The sequence below is a fragment of the Streptopelia decaocto genome, assembly GCF_964273445.1.
Source record: "Streptopelia decaocto genome assembly, chromosome: 20".
Lineage (NCBI taxonomy): Eukaryota > Metazoa > Chordata > Aves > Columbiformes > Columbidae > Streptopelia > Streptopelia decaocto.
Window position 1 is genome coordinate 7,325,308 of NC_138675.1, and position 24,195 is coordinate 7,349,502.

Here is a 24,195-nt window from a genome sequence, read left to right on the forward strand (position 1 = left end):
GATCTATACCTCCATACCTACATATATATCTATGCCTATAATCTACCCATACCTATACCCACATATAGACACATGCCTGTATATTTACTCAGATGTGTACATAAGCATGAACACACACATGTATTAAATTCCACGTTATATACACACGTGTATAAAAATATACAGATGTGTATATATATACATACCCACATAGATATAGCTGTACCTATATATCAATACCTATTTATGTATGCTTATATAAAGATGAAGATGCACACACATATGTCCAAAAATGACAATTCTATGTATATTGACATGTGTTTGCACACCTACATATATGTGTAGAGGTATACACATACATACATGTATGTAGGTATAGGTACATATATGTATGTGTATATGCACCTGTATAAAAATCACAACATATATCTACATGTACAGACACACACAGGTCTGTCTGTCTGTCCGTGAGTGCACAGGAGTGTGTGGGAGCACCAGGGGCTGCTGGACCGGTGACCGGGGGGGTGCAGGGACCGTGACCGCAGCCGGGACCCCCAGAGCCCCCCGTCCCCACCAGCACGGTCGCCCCCGCCCGCGCCCGCCAGGCCGCTGCGACACCCTTCCCTTCCGAAAGGATTTATTAAAACACAGAGAACAGAAACCGGGACACATGGAGCACAAAGAGAACGCGGGGGCGTCGCTAACGGCTGCCGCCAGCTCCGGCAAGGGGCCACCACCCCAACACAGCCGGTGTCGCCACACTCGAGGTGTCCCCTGCCCAGCTCCGGCTGTCCCTCCCTCCTGCCCGCGGCACCTCCGCCGTGCGCCCCGCTGCCGGGACAGCTGCGGCCCCGGGCGGCGCGGGGACCGGCAGCGCGGCTGGCGCCAGACGTGGCACTGGCTGAAACACCACCAGGACGCAGAAATGGACCCTGGGGGGAAGTGGGAGCAGCTCGGCCCCGGCCGGGCACCCCGGAGCGGCCGGACCCCCGCCCGCCGCCCCGCACACCCACACGCGGCAAGAACACCAGACAGAAACGCAGCCTCGCCTCCCCCCAGCTCGGCCCACCTCGCCCAGACAAACTCTTCAAGTCTTCAATAAGAAAGTGCAAAAAATGTACACGGAAATGAGCCCCCGCGGCACTGCTGCGGCGCCGGCGGGGTCGCGTTGCTCGAAGCACACGTGAAGCGGGAGCGGGAGAGCCCGGCAGCGCCGGCGGCAGCTCGTCTTCCACACGGGCACCGCCGCGCTGCCCGTCCTCCAGCCAGGGCAGCTTTCGGCTGGGGAACGGCCCCGGGGCTGCTGCAGAGAGAGGGGAGAGCTGCCCGTCAGCCGGGACCCCCCCAAACCGGGGGCACGGGGAGGGTGCCAGCACCGGCGCGGGGCGGGCAGCGCAGCCTCACCTCAGCTGGAGACGGGGCTGCGAGGAGGACGGCGTGAACAGCTAAATATCTGCGATGAGAGGAGACGCCTGCTCGCCCGCTGGCGATGCCACGACCCCCAAACCCAGCCCTCGAATGGCTCTGCCCGGAGCACCCACTGGAAACCCCGACCTACCGGTCACGTACGGTCCCAGCGGCATCTGGCTGTAGTTGACAATCCCGCCTGGCCCGGGACCTCGGAAATTCGGCCCGAAGTTGCTGTTGTAGATCTGGGAGGAGCCGAAGGAGCCCTGGGGAGGCGAGGAGGGGTAAGAGGTGCAGACCTGCAGCCCTGAGCCCCTGCCACCCCACCGAGGCCTCTGTCCCTGTCCTCGTCCCCACGGACCTGCTGGGTGGCCGGGTCCCCGCCGCGGGTGGCCAGGCGGCTGAGGATGCTCCGCTCCGACATCTGCAGCCGGGCGGCCACGGGCGGGATGCGGGACAGCATGGAGGGCAGGCGCGTCACGTCGGCCTTCATGTCGCTCAGCAGCTCCTCGAGCTGGTTCAGCACTGCGAGCGGAGCCGGGCGCGCTCAGGGGACCAGGCCCAGCACCCCTGTCCCAGCCCCGCCAGCCGACGGCAAAGCTCCCCGCGGACCCCGCCGCCGCGGCAAACCCCTCCCGCCCCGGCACACACCCTTGTGCAGGACGGCGTTCGCGGGCTTGTTGCCGGCCAGGGACTCTTTGGAGAGGTGCTGGTGGCTCTCGGCAAGGCACTCCACTTCAGCCAGCCGCGCGTTCAGGGCCATGGCCGGGTGACTGGGGTCTTGGGTCATGTTGAGGTACGCGGCCCGCCGCAGCTGCTCCTCGATCACCAGGGCCTGCTCCAGCAACTGCCCGGTACAGGAGGGGAGGGCTCAGGACCAGCCCCCACTCCAGTATAAACCAGTACTCTGCCCTTCTGTTCTCTTGTCCCAACCGTGGGCCCGTTCAGACACCGAGCACACGGCTGCTCTGCTCCCAGAAGGCGCCGGCGGGACCCCCCACCAGTAAGGACTCACCAGCCCCGGACCCACAACTCGCCTTGAACCGCCGGGCGAGGAACTTGTTCTTCATCTCCAGGTAGTTCCCCTTGTGCACCTCCGACTTGAAGGGCTCGTTCAGGATCACGTACCGCGGGTCGTTCTGGATGTCCTGCCAGCGGGCGTAGCCGTGACTGGGGCGGGGGGCGTCAAGGCAAGAACCAGCCAGCCGATGGTGTGCCCACCGCTCCATAGAGGCCACATCACCAAACCCCCTCCCTGTGACACTGTCACCCCAGCTCCCGCGACCCGCGGAGGTCCCCTGGCCTCCCTGCCACCCGACAGCGGGAGCCACGGTCCCACCAAGACAAAGGGTACGTGACAATTCCTGCCAGCAGCCAGTAGTCGTGTCGGCGGTGCCAGATGTCGTAGATCTTGCCGGAGGAGATGGCAGCCCGCTCCTCGTTCTGCCACAGCGTGTGCAGCTCTGCGGGACAGGGGTGAGACAGCCCGGCAGGCAGCGGGGCCGCCGGGACACCGCGCGGTGCGCCAGGCAGCGCCGGCGGCGACACTGCCCGGGCAGCCACGGGCACAGGGCACGAGCCAGACCCCCTGCTGCGAGGGAGGCGCCAGCCCGGCCCCAGCCTTCCGTATCATTCGCATTTTGTGCAGAAGCTCTGCAGGAGCAGCCGGTGCCTCATCTCTTGCCTTTACCTGTAAAACCACCATCTGCGATGTTGAACATGAATCGGAAGTTCACACTTCTGTCATCCTTCTTTCCATCCTCGTCGTCCTCTCTGTCCCCGTTTTGCTGAGCCTCGCTGTGCTCCTTCTCCTCCGCCTTGGCATCCTCTGCTTGGCAAACACAAGAAACCGTGCCTGCCCAACCGTACTCTGCCAAAAGCGTCATCCCTGCCCCGCCAGCTGCCAAGGAGCTCCCGCTAAAGCCACCACTGGGAAAGCACCTCACCTGCTTTGACTTCTTTATCTTCCCCTTTCCCTGCGCTGCTGCTCAGCTCCGGCTTCTCCAAAGGCTTCTCCTTCTCTGGAACCCCCTCGTCTGCAGAGGGAAACGGGACACGAGAAAAGCTTGATGTGCAAAACGCTCCTCAGGGAACAACGTATTGTCTGGAGGGACTTTCCCTTTCAGAATAAAGTGATTCTGTTGTTTGTACATTCAAGACATTGAAAAACTTCAAGCAGAATATTCTTCTGCATTTTGTCAAGAAAACGTATTTAGTTCTCCCTTTTCCTTGAGACGTCTGGAGGACACATTGCTGGGAACAGAGCATTGCTGAGGACAGAAAAGGTGCCCCTGGTTGTACATACAGACTGGGGGATGAGATGCTGGAGAGCAGCGCTGCAGAGGGACCTGGGGGTTCTGGTCCCGGTAAGCTGGACCCACCTTTCAGCAGGGGCTCAGGAGAAGGCTCAGCCTTTTCACTCTCCCCTTGCTTCTCCTCCCTCGGTTTCTCCTTGCTCTCACAGCTCTCCGGGTGCTCTTCGCTTTCCCCCTTCTCGGCACTCGCAGGCACCTTAAGGTGAAGCGCCCGGCCCAGATCAGCCCCGCGCTCTCCCCGGGGAGCGCTCGGCGTCCCGGCAGCCCAGCAGAAGGCTCCCGGAGGAGCAGCCGAGAGCAGCCGTCCCACCTGGCTGTCAGACGCCTTCCTGGACACGTGCTCCCCGTGCTCCTTCTCCTCCTGGAACCCGAGCTGCGTTTCTGGTTTGTCTGCAGCAACAGCAAAGCACAAGAGCTGTTGCCAGGGCCCCCAGAGGGTCACAGGCGCTGCCGGGACAGGCAGACACCAGAGAGACCTTCTGGTGTCCCAGGCCACCTCCCCTCCCCAGCGCGATCCCCGGGAAGCCCGTCGGCACACGCACCTGCCAGGGCCGGCGGTCCCGCCTGCGTGTACGCGGGGCTGGCGGGGACGGGGGTGGTGGGGTCTGAAGACACCATCTCCATGGACTTCTTGCTCTCCGGGCCCTCGAGAACCAGGTCCGGGGTGCTGTACTTCCCGTTGACGTGCTCGAACTCCTGGACCTGGGACGGACACAACCCGCCAAGTCAAACGCAGCAGAGACCTCCAGCCCGACGCTGCAGGAGCGGTACGTCCCGGCCGCTGTCCCGCCGCGACGCAGCGGCAGGATCGCTCCCCGCCCTGAGCCCAACGCTGCAGGAGCGGTACGTCCCGGCCGCTGTCCCGCCGCGACGCAGCGGCAGGATCGCTCCCCCGCCCTGCAGGGACAGCGGACACCACAGCTCTGGGACCCAACGACTCTCTGACGCAATTTCTCTTTTTGGCCAGACAGACCACTGAACACCTGCCCACCCGGCACCCCTCCCAGGGAAAGAAGTGGCAGGTTTGAAAGGCAGTTTGCGTTACTGTTACTGATGTGTTTCTGACAAACGCGGGTGGGCTCTGAGCTGGGATATTCTGCTGGGATCCCTGGCGAAAAGCGTTTGCAGCCCGTGAAACCCACGAGTCCCCAGAACACACCTGAAACAGCACAACCCGGGTTTTCCTCACCCACCTTCTTCCTCACTAGCGACATGACCCCTATGCGGGTCAGCACGTGCTGCCGGGACAGCCCTTCCCGGGGAACGCCGTCCGCAAAGGTTTCGGCACCGTCCGCCCCGGGTTCACACAGATGTCTCATGAAGAGGGAGACGTAGGCCCTGCAGAGGGAAGGAGTCGCACCGCGGGCTGAGATCCAGCCTGGCTTAAAGAGAACGGCGGCCGCCCTCGCAAACCAACAGGCGTTGCCTCCCCAAAAAGGAACCCCGGTGGGGGTGCAGGCACTGGGGCTACTGCTGCCCGGCCAGTCTGTCCCAGCACAGCCTCTGCCTCGCCCTGGGGAGCACGGCAGAGGTGGTGACACAGCAAGACAGCAGCGTGACCACAGTTGGCCCTGGATGCGCGGGCCGAGCGCTCGGCCGGCGCCCGGGACAGCCCTCGCCCCCCGCCCGGACCCCCCCGCACCTGAACTCCTTCTCGCTCTTCCCGCGCAGGTCCCGCACCAGCCAGTGGGAGTTGAAGGCGTCCTGGGGCGGCATCCCCCAGCGCATGATGGCGTTCAGGAACGCCTTGCGCTGCCGCGCGTTGAAGCCGAGGACCTGCAGGAGGAGGTGTTGGGCTCACACCGCTGCCCCGGGACCCACGCGCAGGAGCCTCGCGCGGAGCTGCCGGCCGCGAGCCCGGGGCAGCCCCAGCACCGCCGGGCGCTCACCTCGATGTTCCCCCCAACTCTCGCCAGCAGAGGAGGGAGCGGCTTGTCCCGGTCGCTCTTCAGCTGCCGCCGGGATTGTCTCCTGCCACCTACGGCCAAGCAGCCCAGCGTCGGTCGGGCCCCGGCAGCGAGGACGGATGGTCAGAGCTCCCTGTGCTCCCCGATGGGAGCAGGACTGGGCAGAGCCGCAGTCCCCCCACCGCCCGCTGCCCCAGCCGGGACACGCTCTGCCCTCGGCAGGCAAGGGACACTGCTCCTGCGGCCCCGTCCTTCCCCCAGGACCTGCAGCGGCCAGCGCAGCACTAACCGGCTGCCTGCGCTGCCCGGGAGCCTCCTCACCTGCAGGCACGTGGGACAGGGACACGGAGCGCGCCGGTCCCTCCAGCCCAGACGTTCCTGCTGCACCCGAGCGCCAGGGCTTCCCGCAGAGCAAAATCCCGGGGAGCAAACGCATTAACTCACTCTGACCTTCTGGCCTCTCTTCAAAGTCTTCGTCCTCGTCCTCGGAGCCGATGGAGTACTCGGACTGGTTGTCAGAGAGCTCGTCCTGCCACTCTGCAGAGCGCGGGGGAGCCAGGTTAGCACAGCCCCCGGGCAGCGAGAGAGGGACACAACAAGCAGGGAATCACATGCTCAGGGTTCCCAAAATTAGTATTCTCCTATACAGAAAAAATCTCTCTTTGAAATATTTTGCCCACAGATGTGTTTTTCCTCAGTTTTTCCAGCAAAAACGCAGTGTAGAGACCAAAATATAAAAAGAATTTCTGTCCTGGGAGGCTCATGATTCTGGGAAGCACAGAGGCACAGGGGCTGCCAGACTGCGGAGGAACGCCAGGCAGCGACTCGGCCAACGCGTCCCCAGGAAGCGCTTGTGCCCCCCGCCCCGGCCAGGCCGTACCTTGGTCCTCCTGCGAGGTGTCGTTGTAGTTGACCTGCTTGCGGATCCTCTTCCCTTTCCCCAGGTTCCTGGCCAGATCTTCCTGCTGCTGCTCGTAGTGGTGCCGCAGCAGCTTCTCCCAGTAGTCGGGGTCCACGTTCTCCTCTTGCTTGATGATCTCGCGTTCCACCTCCTCCTGCAAAGCCAGAGACAAGCGGCTTGAGACGGGGCAGGCACCGACCTGCCTGTGCTCTAACCGGGGACCGGGGGGACCCAGCCGCTGCCGGGAACCCGGCTCCTGGCTTTGCCCAAACGGACTGACCCCAGCGCAAGGGTGTCAACAGGCTGAGCCAACCTCCCGCCCAGGAAGGGACCTCGCGGAGCAGCAGCGCCGTCCGCTTCATCGAGGGGGGAAGGAAACGAGTCAGATGCTGGGAAACCCGGGGCGGCAGCGCGGCACACGGCAGCACCGTGCCCACTCCCAGCCCGCAGGGAAGGGCCCTCGCAAGGCACCCATGGGTGCTCTGATGGAACCAAGGTCCTGTGGCGGCAGGGACAGCCCGGCTGGCACCGCAGGCCGCACAAAGGAACCCCCTGCTCTGAACAACCTCCCGCAGCCGTGGGTAGAAAGCAGAGGGGTCCTGCCCGCACCGAAACACTCGCCAGGACGGGGAAGGGAGCAGAGGAAACACCGAGGGGCATACAAAGAGGCACGATTGTAAGACATGATACTGATCACTTTACCACACCGTCCTCTTCTCTCACAACATACTGGGCCACTTTAAAGGAGCTGAGATACTCGTTCATGTTCTGCAGCTCCGTGTCATCGGTCGCATCCTGGTTGCGGTCCAGAAGCTTAGAGATGGCAGCATCGTCATAGTGGATCACGCTGCTGTCATCCACGTCCTTATTGTCACCTGGAGAGCAAAGCAAGGGGAATGGAAGCGCAAACCGCCGTGCTGAGGACAGCCCGTCCCAGCGTCAGGCGAGCTCGGGTTGATGCAGGGCCAGGGAGGGGACAGGTGACCCCAGCAACAGGGGCTACACACCTGGGGGGGTACCACCGTGCTTCTTTTTCATGCCGGTAGTCGCTGCACCCCCTTTGGTTGACAGGGTATCAGAGAAAGGGGTGACAGCATCTGGCACAGCGACGCGCTGTCCCTGGGACACCGTGCCTGCGGGCACCAGAGGAGAACGAGCCCCAGCAGCTCAGCCTGTGCCCCCCACGCAGAGCAGCCCCCGCGCCTCCCACCTCACCTTCCACGTCGTCCTTGAACAGCTCTTCCGTCCCAAACTTGAGGATGTCGTCCAGCTCCTGCTTGGTCATGGAGCCCGACTTGGAGCCCAGCCCCGGGCGCACCACGAGGTGCGTGAGCATCATCTTCCGCTTGGCCACCTGGGTGATGCGCTCCTCCACCGAGGCTCTGGTCACGAAGCGGTAGATCATCACCTTCTTGTTCTGCCCAATGCGGTGAGCTCTGCTGAACGCCTGCGGGCAGAGAGCGCGGCTGCCAGGGCGGCCCCGCAACACAACGGCCGAGGGCTCCGCGGCACAACGGCCGAGGGCTCCACGGCTGAATTCCGCATTCAAGGCTCCCACGGGACGGCGGAGTGAGAGCGGCTCCTTAGAGCCAACCCGGACGCGCCGGCCTGTCCCCTGCCCGCGGGACTCCAGCCTCCCCACGCAGCCCCCGCTGCAGGGTCTGCGCACAGCGAGGATGCGCTCCCGGGAACCCCTGGCTGCAGAGCCACCGCGCCAGCACTGCGCCAGCACCGCGCCGCGCCAGCGCATCCCCGCGCCTGGAGCCAGGGAAAGGAACGTGGCACAGACGGGAAGGGTGGCTGGAGCTCTGGAGAGGAGCCTTTCCCAGCCGGGGAGCATGGGAGGGTTACACATTTCCCTGCACTTTTCCATCGCTTTCGGGGGCATTGGCTGCCGCCCAGCCCAGCTGCTGTTGCCCTGGGTGTGTGGAAACACAAGCAGAAGCTCCCCAAGAGAGGACGGGACACGCTGTTATGAAAAGGCAGCAGGAGAAAGTGAGAAGCCTGCAGAAGAGCCCGTTTGACCTGCCAGGTCCCTCCGTGCTGCGGACAGGCCAGGTGAGGCCAGTGGATGCGAGAAAGGGGCTGCTGAGCAGAAACGTGCCCCACAAATACAGCAGAGAGGGCCAGCAGCTCTCGAGAGGAGTCTGAGCTCCCTGTGCAGGGTGTGCAGGCAGAGGGCAGAGCCAGAGAGGTACTTACTATACAAGAAGGAAAAGGAAAAGTCAGAAACCTGGATGTCATTGTGGGGATTCCAGTCAGAATCATAAATAATGACTGTGTCGGCCGTAGCAAGGTTTATGCCCAGACCGCCGGCACGGGTAGAGAGGAGAAAGCAGAACTGCTGAGCACCAGGAGCTGAGAAAGACAAACCCAGGTGGGAAACGGTGAGACAGAGACAGCGTGGGCAGAGGAGCAGCACCGCGCTTCAGGACGGACCAGCGGGAACCCCCGGCCGAGCCAGCCGGCAGCGGCAGGGGAGGCGAGGAGGGAGCTGCTGGAACACAGCTCCAGAGCCAAAGGAGAAGTTCTGTCGTCTGCCTAGGAGGGAAAGGCAGGAGTCCCGCACACCACGCGCGCTCAGCGTTCACCGTGGGACAGCCCAGGGGCCAAACGATTCGGTACGAGCAGCCCCCACTGTGCCCACGAGCAGTGCCCCACCAAGCGTGGCGCAACTGAGGCGCAGGCACAGCCACAACCGAGGCTCAGCCACAACCGAGGCTCAGCCACAACCACAACTGAGGCGCAGGCACAGCCACAACCGAGGCTCAGCCACAACCACAACTGAGGCGCAGGCACAGCCAGGGCACAGGCACAGCCAGGGCACAGGCACAGCCACAACCGGGGCACAGGCACAGCCACAGCCGGGGCGCAGGCACAGCCACAGCCGGGGCGCAGGCACAGCCACAACCGGGGCACAGGCGCAGCCACAGCCGGGGCGCAGGCACAGCCACAACCGGGGCGCAGGCGCAGCCACAGCCGGGGCGCAGCCCCCCTGCGCCCCCTCCTCGGCCAGGCAGGACCACCATACCGTTAAACCTGTCGATGGCCTCCTGGCGCAGGCCGCCGGTGATGCCCCCGTCGATCCGCTCGTACTTGTAGCCTTCATACTCCAGGAAATCCTCCAGTAAGTCCAGCATCTTCGTCATCTGCAGGGCAAGGTGACCCTGACACGGGTGGCCCCGGGGACCTGCCCTGCCCGACCCGGCACCGCGGCGGCGGTGGCACCACCAGCTCTGCCACCTCTCCCTATCTGCTCCTAGCACCAAATTCTCATACAGAACAAAAAAAATCCTTTACAAATGTATTGATTATTAATTCGTCCCTACGCTCACCTGAGAGAAGATCAGAACTCTGTGACCCCCATCCCGTAACTTCTTCAGCATCTTTTGGAGCAGCATCAGTTTCCCAGAAGACTTGACCAAAGAATTCCCATCGTAGGATCCGTTGGGCAGAACCGGGGCCTCCTGCAAGGGCAGCCTGGTCAGCCGCTCCAGGACAGCACTGCTCGGCCCCACACGGGAATTCCCGTGCACTTTAAAGACCAAATCTCTGTGTGCAGCCACTTGCATGAAAACCCACACCAGGAACCAAAGCACAGCTAGGGACAAAGCGCCCACCGACAGCTTCCACACGACATTCTGAGGATCGCCCCCCGGAGCAAACACAGCCGACGTACCACGGCCGCCACCGGGAAGAGGTACGGATGGTTGCAGCACTTCTTCAGGTCCATCATGATGTTGAGCAGCGAGACCTGGTTCCCACCGCCTTTCGAGTTCAGGGCTTCGAAATTCCTCGTCAGGATGAACTTGTAGTACTTCCTGCAGGGACAGGGTGGGACAGACACCCCGGTTACCTCAGCCAGATGTGGGACTGGCCTGACCAGGTCTGCGCTGAGCTAAACCCCGCGGGCAGCGCCGGAGCTCTGGGCTGAGCCGGCGCCCCGGGGCAGCAGGGACACCGGGGGTGGCAGCGCAGGCCGGTGCCCCGGGGCCAGGAGCAGAAGGGGTTCAGCCCCCACATTTTCTCTGCACCCCCAGAACTCACAGAACCGCGCTGAGGGGCTGCCGGCATCAACACTTCCTGCCGAGCAGCCGGGACTGCTCAGAGCCCAGTTTAACCAGGCTGGACGTGCTCCCCACGAGACCGACAGCACCCGGCACAGGGGGCGTCCGGCCCCCCGGCCCCTGCCCCAGGAAAACACTCACTTCTGCATCTGGCTCAGCTCCACCCGCACGATCAGCTCCGTCTTGGCTGGCATGTTCTTGAACACATCGGCCTTGAGCCGCCGCAGCATGTGGGGACCCAGCAGATCATGGAGCTTTTTGATCTGGTCCTCCTTGGAGATGTCAGCAAACTCCTCCAGGAACCCCTCCAGGTTACTGCAAAAGCAGCCAGAACCACACGGTGCTGAGCAATACTGGGACTTTGAGAGCAGACATCTGTTCCTCTAGGAGTTCGAACGCGGGCAGAGCTCTCCCGGCACACGCCGAGGTGACGCTCCCGCATCCCAGCGGAGCAGAAGCCGGAGCGGGGAGCCGCACGCAGGGCTGAGGCACAGATCACACTAAATGCACTCACACGTGCCCTGAACAAGCTCCCCAAGTGCCTCTGCCTCCTCAGAGAGGGTTTAAGCTCCTCGCTCACAAATCTCCTGATCATAGCAAGGCCACAGCTGCCCATGGGACACAAAAAGCAGTGGTCCACGGGAACAAATGTGGGGGGGCATAAACGTGTGTGCATCTGCTGTGACAAACCACGGGTGACGCGCCATCCGCCTGCCGGTGCGGTCAGCGACGCTGGCACAGCAGCGACCGGGCCCAGGAGCCCCACACGCCGGGCAGCCTCTGCGGAGCACCGCGCTGGCCAGCAAGGAACGGGGTCCCGGCCGCTCCCCCTTTGGTGGGAGAACTGGTGCCACTTACTTAAACCTCTCGGGGGTCAGGAAGTTGAGCAGGTGGAAGAGCTCTTCCAGGTTGTTCTGGAGCGGAGTCCCGGTGAGCAGCAGCTTGTAATCGATCTTGTAGCAGTTTAACACTCTGAAGAACTGGGAGAAGAACTGAGGTGAGGAGAGCCCGGAGCAGCCCGGCTGGGACGCTGCCGATCGCGCACACGGAGACCCCGCGGGGACCTGCCCTGCCAGGCACGCGGAGCAGACGCCGGCTCCATGTCCTGCCCCAGCCGTCCCCGTCGGGCACGGGCAGCGCTGCTGAGCGCCCTTGAAGGACTTGTAATGCCAGAGGATGTTAAAGAGCAAATCCCCGCAACGGGGGGCCAGACAGAGCCCGTGCCGGGGAGGACATCTTTCAGCTCCCACGGAGGGAACCACGGAGCCGCCAGCAGCCCGTGCCGGGGTGCTGTATCTTTGTGGCACCAACCACGCCACGGAAATCAGTCACAAACATCTGCCACCTACTTTGGACTGGTTGTTCTTCAGCCTGTGCGCCTCATCCACCACCAGACAGGCCCACTCGATGGAGCCCAGCACCGCCTGGTCAATGGTGATCAGCTCGTAGGAGGTGAGCAGGACGTGGAACTTGATCTGGGCTTCCTTCTGGGGAGCAGAGGGGAAACCGGTAAGCGAGCAGCTCAGCTCCGGCTCTGCTGCTGCTGCCCCGGCCCAAGGGATCCCCAATTCCGCTCTCTCCCCCTCCTGGCTGCCGGTTAAAGTACTGGGTAGGGCTCCCACCTTCATCCGGAAAACCTTCTTTCCACTGCGGATGGCGTTGTCCTCAAAAGAAAACTCGTTCTCCCGGATGACGGAGCGGCTTTCTTTGTCCCCTGTGTAGGTGACGACGTAGAAGTCGGGTGCCCACATCTCAAACTCACGCTCCCAGTTGATGATGGTGGAGAGAGGGGCGCTGACCAGGTACGGCCCTTTCGAGTGGCCCTGCTCGGGGACACAACGCCCGAGTCGTTCTCCCCGCACCGAGCAGCTCTCGGCCGCCTCAGGGAGTGCCGGGTGCTCCACTCACCTCCTTGTACAGGGAGTACAAGAACACGATAGTCTGCACCGTCTTCCCCAGCCCCATCTCGTCAGCCAGGATCGTATCTGTCCCCTGGGCCCAGGAAAACCTCAGCCAGTTCAGCCCCTCCAGCTGGTAGGGGTGGAGCGTCCCTCCGGTGGCGTCGATGTACCACGGCTGCTTGTCGAACTTCACTGTGGGCTGGGACACGATGCAGAGCGGTGAGAACCAACTCCCTCTCCTTTCTCTGCACACGAGCACATCCCTCTATAGCTTTGTGCCACCAAACGGCCCCAAAAGAGACACAGACACGGTCCCAAGCACAGCCCAGCCCCCCAGGCAAAACCAGCCCGGAGCTTTGAATGGAAAAAACAAGAAGGAACTAGAGGAGAAAAAGGTGCCAGGGCGGGCAGACAGACACAGCCCCACCGGACCCCACCACGCCAACTCACATCCACCAGAGGCCTTTCTGGGGGCTTTTCCAGCTTCTCCTCTTTCAGCTTTTTCCCTTTCTTGTTCAGCTTCTTCAGCGGGCGCGTGTCCTCCCCCAGCATCAGCTCCCTGCAAGAGCGCGCGGCTCAGGAGCCGGCGGGCGCCGCGCCGACCCGGCCCCCAGGCACAGGGACGCAGGCGCCTCAGAGGCCCTGCCTTGTCCCCACGGCAGCTCCTCTGTCCCAGTTAGCACAGGCGCTCATGGAGCACTAATCGTCCCCCCGCAACAGCCCGTGTAACATCGTGCAAACCGGAGAACAGCAATCAAGAGTACAGCAGTTTTCCCCCAAAACAGCCGGGCGGCAGCGCCACGGGGCTGCCAGGAACGTTCGGCAGCGCGGCCGGGGGGGGAGCAGCGCTGGGCTTCCCCGCAGCCCTGAGCGGCCTCTGGGCAGAACCAGCCCTCCCGAAGCGCCCGGGCAGCGCTCCCCAGAGCGGGACACCCCGCGCAGCCGCCCTGCCCGCGCTCCTGCCTGTGGTTCCAGTAGAGCTGCTTGAGGTTCTCGTAGTACGGGATGTCGATGTCGTCGATCTCCCAGGTGCACTGGTCGTACGGCAGGTCCTTCCACTTGATCAGGTAGTGGACGTCTCCCTTCTTGTCAAAACTGTAACGCGTGAAAAGCCAATCAGAGAAACGACACTCGCCCCCCGGGACGCAGCTCAACAAACTGCACGGAGCCGGGCGCTTCATCCTCGGCCTTCACCCAGACAGGCAGAAAAACGTACAGTACCGGCACTTTCCAACAGAAACGGCCGTTAATCTGCTGCATGTGTTATATCATTAGGCTTTAAAGGCTGCTTGTCCACCCCACTGAGCAAGCTCATTCTCCCAGGCCTGGATGAGCACCAGCGCCCACCCGCGCTCTCCTGCAGCATCCGCCGCTCTGGGGAGTTTTGCTTACACTGAGAAACGAACAAACACGCTACCGAGGCTGATTGCACCCCTCTGGGGAGAAAACCCCTGCCTTATTAGCAGATAACGTAAAGCTCGCATGAAAATTAGCCAGGCAGCTTTATTTACTTCCTGCCAAGCAGCCCTCAAGTAGAGTCACCACTTGAAGTCCCAAGTTGCCCCTTGAAATGTGGAAATTCAACAAAAAGGTGTCTCCAGCTGCTGAGTGTGACAAGCCCACCTGCACAGCACACTCCACACGCAGAAACTCCTTCTGCGGCACAGAAACGCAGCTGCCGAGGCTTTGAAAGGGAGCCAGGCACCTGCTCGGACCGCACGGCGCCGGGGAGGCGAGGAACAGCGCACCCAAACCCGACCGAGCGCGGACGGGCCTCAGCTCGGCTTCCCGGGAACGGACGGCCCGCACGGGAACGGCGGCTGCTCGGCCAGCGGCCGCAGCTGTGGGGCTCGACCAATGGACGCCAGACCCAGCACCGGGCTGCAGCACCGGTTTATGGCATGATTAGGTTGTAACAGGGACCCAAACAACGTCTGTGAACAGCTCTGTCGCCTGGGAGCTTTGCTCTGAGGTGAAGCCAAGGCCAGAGCTCGAAACAAGCCAGCAGCTGGAACTGCAGCAGCCGAGCCTCTGGCTGCGCGGGACGGAAAGAACGTCCTGTCCCCGGGGGAAGGACTCGGCGAGCACAGAACCCGCAGCAGACAGCCCCGGACGCTCAGCGAGCCCCGAAACCATCCGCGCGGGGGTGCGCAAAGGGAAAACCCGCCGAGCGCATGGACCCACCGCTCCCGGCTTCGTCCCAGCGCTCACCGGGCTCCAGGAGCGCGGCAGGCTCGCCATTGCCATTACTGCTGTTCCCCTCCCAGCTTCTGATGGCACGGCCCAGCGCCACAGCGCCGGGGCTCAGGCACGCGCCACCCACCTGTGGTTCAGGATGCGGTGGATCATCATCCACTCGGGCTTGATGCCGTAGCGGTAGAACCGCTCCTCCATCTTGGCGTACTGCGGGTCTTTGTTCTTGCGCTTCTCCCGCTGGCTGTCCTCGTCCCCAGAGCCGTAGTCGAAGGCCGGCGGCTCGTCCATGTCGTTCTTGCGTTGGTAGTTGCGGTACATGACGGTGTGGTAGAGCTCCAGCTGCGCAGGAGGAGCCGCGCTCAGCCGGGGCGGCGGTGCGGGACGCGGGAGGGCGCCGGGCGGGGGGCAGGCTCACCTGCAGCTCCTTGACCCAGGAGCAGTGCCAGTAGGACAGACCTGCCCATTTCACGAAGAACTCGCGCTCCGGGATCCCCCCCAGCGCCTTGGGCGGGGGCAGCGGCAGCTCCGCGCCCGGGGGCCCCAGCGCGGGCGGGACGGGGGCGGCCAGCGGCTCCTTCCAGGCCCAGTGCAGGATGCGCTGGACTTTGCCCTTCAAGGGAGGGCACTGCGGATGAAGAAAGGAAATGGGCAGGAGCACAGAGTTTAGGGCGAGCCCGTGTCCGGGGCCGCAGGGACGCCAGCAGAGCTGGAGCGGCAGGGGCAGCACGGGCAGGGCTGCAGCGTGGCCATGCAGAGAAGTGCCTGTGACTCCGCTGCGTCCCCACGGGGACGGGCTGGGCCGCCAGGCAAGAAAGGACCCTCTACACCAGCCCTGCAGCAGACGGGGCTTGACGTCCCACCTGAGAACCGGCGGGAGGGCACCAGGCAGCAGCTCCCGCGGGGCAGAGCCCCCAGAACCCGAGCGAGGGTTCTCCAAGGAGGGCTTGTGGCACAGGGCAGGACGCTCCCCACGGCACGGGGAGGGCTGTGGGAGCGGGGAGGAGGCGAGCAAGGCTGGAGACACTCACCGTACAGCGAGGGCAGAGCCATTCCCCGTTGGGGATCTCGGGCAGCGGCGGGTTCAGGCAGTGCAGGTGGTAGGAGGACGGGCAGGTGTCGCAGCACAGCAGCTCCCCGCCATCCTTACAGACCCGGCAGAACTCCATGTGGTCGTCGTCCTCCTCCTCCTCGCCGCCTTCCTCCTCCTCCTCCTCCTCGTCCTTCGGCTCCCACTGGATGCCCTCCTTCTCCTGGGCAGCACGGCCGCTGTCACCCGAGGGCTCCGGCCACCCGGCCCCCCCCAGCTCCCGGCCCCACTCACGCAGTGGGGGCAGCTCCACCTGCCCTCGGGCGCCTTCTCCAGCTCGGGGTCCAGGCACACCAGGTGGTAGGCGCGGGGACAGGTGTCGCACAGGATGATCTCCCCGCCCTGCTGGCACACCTCGCAGTAGTCCTGGTGGTCTGTCTCGTAGCCATCCCCTTCTTCAACTGCAAGCAAGGGACAGACGTACGGTCAGAGGGACGGCAGAGCTGCCGGCTCTCCCGGGAGGCAACGGGACGCTCGCTCCTCTATGGTACAGTTAAGGAAACGTGGAAAGCGTTTCACCTCGGACCCCTCCTGTAACATCCCCCTACCTGTCTGTCCCTCAGCACCACCGGTCACCTGCGCACACAGCATCATCTCACCTCTGTCTCTCTTTCTCTCTCCACACTGTATCATCCTTTGGTTCCTTCAGGCTCTCAATGGAGAATGCCAGAACCTGGAGAGGTTGCAAGGGAGGCCGGTCAGAGAAACCTCCCGGGTACCAGCGCCAACTGCAAACGCACCATGCAAGGGTGACACGGCCGAGGAGGACCAGGACTCCTCCTCTCTGGGCCTGCCGGCCCTGGCAGCTCCCTGGCGCAGCGGCAGAGCTCGCTCAGCTCGTGGGTGGGAAGAGGACGGGACCTTGCAAGCACCAGCACAGCTCCTCTCAGCTCCCAGCTCTGCCACAAACTCCCGGCACAGACTCCGACCTGCTCCTCCGGCACACGGCAGGAGCTGCCATCCCGGCACAAGCGCCCATCCCGGCACGAGTGCCCTTGGATGGCAACAAGCCACGGGAAGACCCTGACAAGACGCTTTCCAACGCTGTTCCTGTGCCTCCCTCTTCCTACATCACTACCACGGATCTACCGCCTGCCCGCTGCCTGCCCACACGCCTCACGCAGACCAGACGCCCGCGGCCGCGCGGCTCCGCTGGAGCGCGCCGTGAGCCTCGATCTCCCAGGGCTGCTCCTCGCAAATCCCTTCCCTGGAAGCCCCACAGATCCTGGAACTTTCCAGACAAACCCGGGCAGGACCACACGTGCGGGCGGGTGCCCAGAGCAGGGTCTGCGCACCGGGACAAACCTCGTGCCCCACGCACAGACACGCGCATTGCGGCACCGAGCCAGCACCAGACACCGCCCGGAGCCGGGAAAGCACCGTCTGGAGAGGGAAAGGCAGCCAGAACGGGATCAGAGTACAAAGGAATGGCCTACTCCTCTTTTTCTTTCTCCTCCTCTTCCCTCTCTTCCCCAGGCCAGCCGAGCACTCGGAGCGCACCGACGAGCTGTTGACGCTGGCGCTGTCCAAGTCGGATTCCTCCCGTTCCTCCTCTTCGCTCTGCACAGGGGAAAACCAAGAAGAAAACTGGTAATGGGGTGTTGGCGCCCCAGCTGCAGGAGCAAGCCCAGGCTCTTTGTGACCCTCAGAAAGGTCAATGCACAGACCCAGAGTGCACCCAGGGGGATGTTCCCTGACGTGACTGAAAGAACCCACAGCTGCCAGCGGCCGCCGCGCGGTGCTGCCTTCGCTGCAGCGCCTGGTGCGCAAACCGGTTGTACTACGCGAACCAGAGTCACTGACCTCCAGCAGGAGTGAACTAACGGCGTTTTGATCAATATTATCAAGGCCTACAAGAGTTCCAGCCCATTCTCTAGAAAGCTCTGCCGCTCTTTAAAGCGCAGCTCGTACCTGCGCGCTGAGCAGCGCCCGCGGCGCGGGGGCCGCCCGCCCCAGCGGCACCACGGCGTGGGGTAACTCTCTGTGGCGGGCAGTCCAGCTCTGCACGAGAAATCTGAACTCACGGCATTACCGGCCTCGTCACTGAAGGTAAATGTGCTTATACGATTGTATTGGGTTGGTGCAAAAGTAATTGCGGTTTCAAACGGTGAATTTTAAATCATCATAACTAGGCGCAAACATCTTTATTAGTCAAAATAGGAACCATTACAATCAACACATTTTTGGCCAATGACAAATAAGTTTGTTTATTCCTGTAGCATAAAAATCCGTGCTTTGGAATTCGATGAACTCTTGTGAAGTGTTTGCTGCATCCTGCTGGTTGTGGAAGCGTTTGCTGCATCCTGCTGGTTGTGGAAGCGTTTGCTGCATCCTGCTGGTTGTGGAAGCGTTTGCTGCATCCTGCTGGTTGTGGAAGCGTTTGCTGCATCCTGCTGGTTGTGGAAGCGTTTGCTGCATCCTGCTGGTTGTGGAAGCGTTTGCTGCATCCTGCTCGTTCTGGAAGCGTTTGCTGCATCCTGCTCGTTCTGGAAGCGTTTTCCCCGCAAAGAGTGGCCCGGATGCTTGGAGAACTGGCAGTGGGTTGGCGAGAGGTCAGGGGAATGGGGCGGATGAGGCAAAACTCCATACACCAATTTGTTCCGCTTTTGAAGTGCTGGTTGTGCGAGGCGCCGTCAGGTGTTGTCATGGAGCAGAACTGGGCCCTTTCTGGTGAGCGATGCCGGACGCGGGCGTTGCAGTTTTCAGCGCATCTCATCGATTTGTGGAGCACCCGTCTCGGATGTGATGGTTTGGCCAGGACACAGAAAGCTGGAGTGGATCAGACTGGCCAGAGAGCACCAGACGGGGACCGTGACCTTTTCCTGGTGCAGGTTTGGCTTCGGGAAGCGCTGTGGAAGCTCTTCGCAGCCCAGCACTGAGCGCGCTGTCACCGGTTGCCATATAAAATCTACTTCACAATCGAGAAATGGTTCTTTGTTGTTGCACAGAATAAGAGAAGATGACACTTCAAAATGACAATTTCTTTTCTTTTTGGTCCGGCACCTACTTATCGAGCTTTTTCACCATTACAATTCACTTCCAATGCTGAACGACCGTAGAATAGTCGACGTTGAGCCCTGGTCAATGCTGAGTTCTTCAGCAACTTCTTGTGCAGGTGCCAGAGGATCAGTCTCGACCATCGCTCCCAACTGGTCCCTGTCACCTTCCGATGGCGGCCACCCTGCTCCTCATCCTCAAGGCTCTCGTGTCCTTTGCCGAACCTCCTGAGGCACCGCTGCGCCGTACGTTGGCGAGCAGTTCCAAATCGCTGTTGATGTGGCAAGTCGTTACCCATTTTGAACTTGAATAAGAAAATCACTCGCATTTGCTTTCTGTCTAACATCATTCCCATAGTCTAAAATAAAAGTAACCAGCAAGTAATAAGTCAGTAGCAAAAAACAAAGTGAGAAAAGCGCATTAAAATGATGTATAACATGACCACATTGAAGAATGTATTCCAGTATAAACAGCATATTTCAACAATGCAAAAACCGCAATTCCTTTTGCACCAGCCCAGCAGAACTTGTGCCCAGACGCGACATCTCTGCAGAGCCCGGACACGGCTCTCCGGCAAAGGGGCAGGCGTGCCGAGCGGAGACGGGCGCCCGCGGAGGGACGCGGGGAAGCCCCCGGAGGGACCCGGGCGAGGTGACACCCCCTGCGCCACCGCAGCTCCCGGGGCCGCCCCAGCGCGTCCCCGCCCTGCGCCCGCTCCCAGCGCACACTCACAGAGGAGCCCTTTTTCCTTTTGCTGGGGATTCCTCCAAACCGGAATTTCAAGCCTGCCATCTTTTTCCCCTTCCCCTTTTTCTTCCCGTCTTTGGAGCCCTTGATTTTCTTCCGCACGCCTGGACCTGCAAAAACAGAAGACTCGTTTGGGACTCTGAGACCAGCTGTCCCCAGATCACCTCCCAGCCCGAACCAGGATTCACGGGGATGCTGGGAGCGCACCGGGGCGCCCCTTCGATAAACGTCAGAGCATTTCCAGAGGAGCTGCAGATTTACACGGTTGTTTTGCTCCTCTCACGCGGGCTTTGAAGACAGTCACCTTCCACCCAAGCGCCAAACCCTTTACACTGACACAGAGCCGCGTTGCCAGTGCTCTCCCGTCACCGAGCTCCTGTCACCGCGGAGGCGCGGCTGCCGAACGGTGCGCGCTCCCCGCAGCGCCCACCCGCGCTGCCACAGCTGCCCGGCCCCGCCAGCCCACGCGCCCCCCAGCTCGGGCTGAGGACGCGGCTGGGGGGGCTCACGAATCCCCTGGGAGAACCGGGGAGAATCCCCTGGGAGCGATGACGGCACAAAAATACACGGCCGAGCCACTGCTCTAGGATGCGAGAACGAAGCTGAGCGTTAATTGCTACAAACTGCCGAAAGCTCAGAAGAGCCGGCGCCCCGCTCGCCGCAGCACGGCCCTCCCTGGAGACACGGCCCCGCAGCCGCGCAGCCCCTCGCCCAGCCCGCGCCTACCCTTGCCCTCCTTGGTCTTGGCCTTCCTGACAACGGGGGGCAGGGGGCACGGCTGGGGGCTGGCGGCCAGCCCGGGCGCGATGCTGACCGTCTCCACCGCGGCAGCAACGGCCGCGGCTGCGGCGGCTGCCGAGCTGCCCTTGAACGGGTTGTTGGCGCTGAACTCCCGCCACTTGGCGCCAAGCACGGTCATCATCTTGGACATGGGGATCTTGGGGTTCTTCTTGGCGATCAGGGGCCTGCAGGGCGGGTGAGAGGGAAAACACGTTAACAGAACCGCTTGGCCGCTCGTCCACTCTGCGCATCGTGTGCCGGTGCTTCAGCCCCGGCAACGCCGCCGCGGCACCGGCTCCCGCCGCGCCAGCCCCACACGGGCAGCAGCGACCAGAGCTTTCCCAGACCAGCACAGATGCAAAAGGGGCCACACCTGGACCTCCCAGAGACCGCCCTGCCTTGAAGCGCCTGCGAGCTCTGAACCGCTCACAAGGACAGATTTGTTATTGTTATTCAATTCTTGTCATTAAACTTCTCAAACAAGAACACACAAAAAATGGGATTTTGAAGAGGAGGGGGGAGGGAAACACTTCAGCTGTTTTCCAGACAATTCTGCAATTAAAATGAAAGTCTGAGGACCGTTCCTGGCCAGGCAGGGAGGAGCAACAAGGAGCTCACGATGCTGAATTCACATCACCCACCCAAACCTCAGCCAGCACACACGGGCCCATCCAGACCCACCTGAGGAACTGGCTGAAAGCCTTGTAATTAGTAAGAGTATGATAATCCTCTTCCGAGAAAACGTAATCCACGTCGTCCAGGCCCCACTCCTCCATCAGCTGGGCTGAGCTCTTGGGCTCCTGCGGACACACGGACACCAGGACATCAGCGAGGAGCCGGGTTCCTGCTCACGTCCAACCCCTCCCGGCCGCCCACACGTGGGGCTCGTTACGTGATTCACAAAACAGAGCACGCACAAGTGCTTAACGAACCAACATTCACATGCTTCCAAGAAGCAAATTAACGTGGCAACATCCAAACGCTCCCTGCACCGGGTAACACAATGCAAAGCCTTGGCACGTTCGCCCCTCTAGCGCCAGCGCAGGGCAAAGGAACCTCTGGTACCTTCAGCCCTCCATCGTCGTTGTCATCCTCCTCTTCATCTTTCTTTCGTTTTGGCTTTTTCTCCTTCTTGTCCTTCAGTTTTTTCTTCTTCTTTTTGTTGGGGGAATAGTCGCTCCCTTCGCTCTCGGATTTCTCCTCGATCTCCTCTTCGTTGTCTGACATGTCATCATTGCTCCCCTAGAAGGGACAGTGACAGTGGGGGGCGAGCAGGGCCCGTCCCCTCCCCGCTGTCCCCACCGAAGCCCCGAGCAGCCGCTGTCAGCAGCCCACGCCACCCTGGCACGGCGCGGCCGCCACCCGCGGGGCCGGGACCACGGAAACCCCGCGTGGGCGCGGCGAGAGGCTGGTGACCGGGGGACAGGCGGGAGGAGCCCCCGCTCAGCTGGACGGCCGCGTCGGGGCCGTTCTGTGACCCATTCCCGCTGCCGCCGGTCCCCGGAACCCGGGCCTCTCCTCCCGCGGTCGTTACAGATGTAATTCCGCACGGAGTAATTGGTTGCCATGGTAACTGCCGCAGTACCGGCTGAAATTCCCTCTCTCCGCTCCCTCCCCTGACAAGGACCTTCATCTCCATATGCTGAGCTTCAGCCCGCTGATCTTATGCAGATTTCCAGGGGTCTGCAGCACCGACGCCTGCACCGGGGCTCCCAGCGGCGCCGCCGCCAACGCAACGAGCCGCACGGCGGGCAGCGCCGCGGACACGGAGCACGGGGGGAACGGCCACGTGCCCACAGAGCTCTGGAGGAGGAGGTTACCAAAAGAAAGCCCCATTCAAGGCCCCTCTATCTTCCTCCTCACCCAAAACGTGGTCTGGGTGCTGCTCAGCACCCACCAACAGCTACAGCACCAGCTTCCCCGTGGCCTCGATGAACGAGGGAACAAGCTCCCACGGGTGGAACCGGGGCTGGGTAACGCCGCCCACGCAAGGCAGGCGTTGAAAATCAAGCACACGATGTTCAGCCCGTTATTTCCCCCCACCCTGTCAAGGCTGCGGTCGGACGCGGCCCGAGCTGCTGCAGGCAGCGCCGGGCGGCTCCTCGGGCAGCCGGCAGCGCGGCCTCGGGAAGGCCCGACCCTCCAGGACACGCCACCTCATCTCTGTTTTCCTAAAGAAGGTCCAGCAGCCCTTCCACGTGCCAAATCCTCGATGTCCCCGTCCTGCCTCACTTGAAAAAGGCCCCGGACAAGTGCAGCCAATGCCATCATCTACAGAAACCCACAAGCCCTGCCTGCTGTGTCCCCAGCTCAGCAGTCTGCACCTCCCGGCTCAGAAACACGAGCCCCAGACGCCACAGGGGTGCAGGACACGCCGGATTCACTGCCTGCCATGGGGGGGGCACGCACCACCGTGTGCCGCAGCCCAGCGCTCCCGAGGGACCGGCAGCCGCGGCACTGCAGGGCGACCACTGCACGGTGGCCAATGATGGCCACTGCATGGTGGCCACTTCTCCCCCCAGAGACCACTCACAGGGCTGTTTTCTACCCCAGAACACCGAGCTGGACAAGAACCACTCGTGCCCAGGCTCTGGGTCACCTCCCAGGGCCAGGGGGGCACCAGCTCGGCAAGAGAACCCCCGGTAACCCCCGTTTCCACCCACGGACACCCGAGAAGTGCCTGCCATTGGCGCCGTGGGAAGGCACGCGGCGTTACCTCCTTCTTCCTCCTCTTGGTTTTGGCAGCCTTGCCGTCTTTCAGCTTCTTGGATTTCTTTTTTTTCTGCACGGCCACTTGCTCTTCTGCAAAAAACTCATCCAGTCCCTCCAGCACCACATCGTCTTCTTCTGGGGACAAAAGGGACAGCTCACGCGGACCGACCGCACGGCGCACAGGGCACCGCGCTCGCGTTCGCCCCTCCCGGAGGAGCAGCCCGGGCGGCAGCATCAGCCCACGGGACACGGGGCTCCCCGGCCTCTCCGGAGACCCTCACGCCGGTGTCCGTGACTGGTGCCCCGGGGAGCAGCTCCTGGCCCGGCATTCGCGGTGCCCAGGTCTGGCTCCTGGCGCACAGCCCAGGTTTGGCAGAGGGGACAGGGGACACCCGGGCGCTGCCGGCTCCTGCTGACCCGGGTGACGACGGAACAGCCAAGGAGAGCCCGTTACAATGGACTCGACGGAAGGCGAGCATGGCGGATGGGTGCCACAGCTCACGGGACACCGGTCCCTGCCACGGGCAAAGACACCGACCCCAGCCCCCACTCCCGCCTGCCCGCCCCCCGAGCCCAGCCCCGCAGCGAGCCCCAGCAGCCCGTCCGCTCTGTGCGTTTCAGTATTTTCATCGGCAGTTCCGGAGCTCACGGAGCAGGAACGCTCCAGAGCCGCCGGGGCGCTCCTGGGTGATTTCACGCCGCGCCGGCTCCCGGGGGAGGGCGGGGCCGGAGCCGCCCAGCTGGGGACGGGGCCGGAGCCTGCGCGGAGAACCGGCCGGCACCGGGAACCGGCAACGAGGACACGGCGGCAGCGCCGGGGTGCCGGGAGCGCGGCCCGATGCTGCGAGGGAGCCAGAGCCGCCGGCTCCGGCCGCCGCCCGGGTCCACGCCCCGCAAAGGCAGCGCCGCCCGCCCGCGGGGCTCCGGTGAACGGGGCTGAGCTGCAGGAGCAGCGCCCGGCGGAGGTCCCCGGCCCGCTCCCCCACCCGCCGCCTACCCGAGACGTCCTCCTCGTTCTCCGCGTCCTCCAGCAGCGCCGGCCCCCGCATGCCGGGCGGCAGCACCGGCCACGGGCACCGGCCAGCGCCGGGCGCGCCCGCTCCGCGCCAAGATGGCGACCGTGCGCCACGCCCACCGCGGGCCGCCCAGCCCCGCCCCCGAGGAGCCCCGCCCCTGGCTCTGCCCCTCCGGCCCCGCCC

At 62.9% G+C, this 24,195-nt stretch overlaps 1 protein-coding gene across 8 annotated transcripts; it reads right to left on the minus strand.

Moving 5' to 3' along the window:
* Positions 1 to 274: 274 nt before the first annotated feature.
* CHD5 (chromodomain helicase DNA binding protein 5) lies at positions 275 to 24,129 on the minus strand. 8 transcript variants are annotated; one of them, XM_082070096.1, is made up of 42 exons: positions 23,994 to 24,129; positions 23,001 to 23,131; positions 21,350 to 21,526; positions 20,966 to 21,084; positions 20,231 to 20,469; positions 19,490 to 19,614; positions 17,197 to 17,347; positions 15,995 to 16,161; positions 15,702 to 15,923; positions 15,089 to 15,298; positions 14,801 to 15,012; positions 13,441 to 13,572; positions 12,928 to 13,036; positions 12,485 to 12,676; positions 12,199 to 12,399; positions 11,926 to 12,063; positions 11,435 to 11,556; positions 10,718 to 10,891; positions 10,189 to 10,330; positions 9,845 to 9,976; positions 9,541 to 9,658; positions 8,743 to 8,867; positions 7,725 to 7,956; positions 7,517 to 7,642; positions 7,212 to 7,384; positions 6,489 to 6,663; positions 6,053 to 6,145; positions 5,591 to 5,679; positions 5,344 to 5,477; positions 4,895 to 5,039; positions 4,244 to 4,403; positions 4,012 to 4,091; positions 3,768 to 3,897; positions 3,333 to 3,422; positions 3,077 to 3,214; positions 2,741 to 2,849; positions 2,424 to 2,556; positions 2,038 to 2,233; positions 1,748 to 1,911; positions 1,538 to 1,652; positions 1,384 to 1,432; positions 1,148 to 1,282 (listed from the first exon to the last, which is right to left on the minus strand). In XM_082070096.1, exons 1-41 carry the CDS (start codon positions 24,043 to 24,045, stop codon positions 1,425 to 1,427), a joined length of 5,880 nt encoding a protein of 1,959 aa, XP_081926222.1. In that variant the 5' UTR covers positions 24,046 to 24,129; the 3' UTR covers positions 1,148 to 1,282; positions 1,384 to 1,424. The 8 variants fall into 8 exon arrangements, with proteins under 8 accessions (XP_081926217.1, XP_081926221.1, XP_081926220.1 ...); XM_082070091.1 differs by lacking the exon at positions 1,384 to 1,432 and having other exon boundaries at positions 275 to 1,282; positions 23,001 to 23,128; XM_082070095.1 differs by lacking the exon at positions 1,384 to 1,432 and having other exon boundaries at positions 275 to 1,282; positions 6,059 to 6,145; positions 17,197 to 17,320.
* Between the last annotated feature and the right edge of the window lie 66 nt (positions 24,130 to 24,195).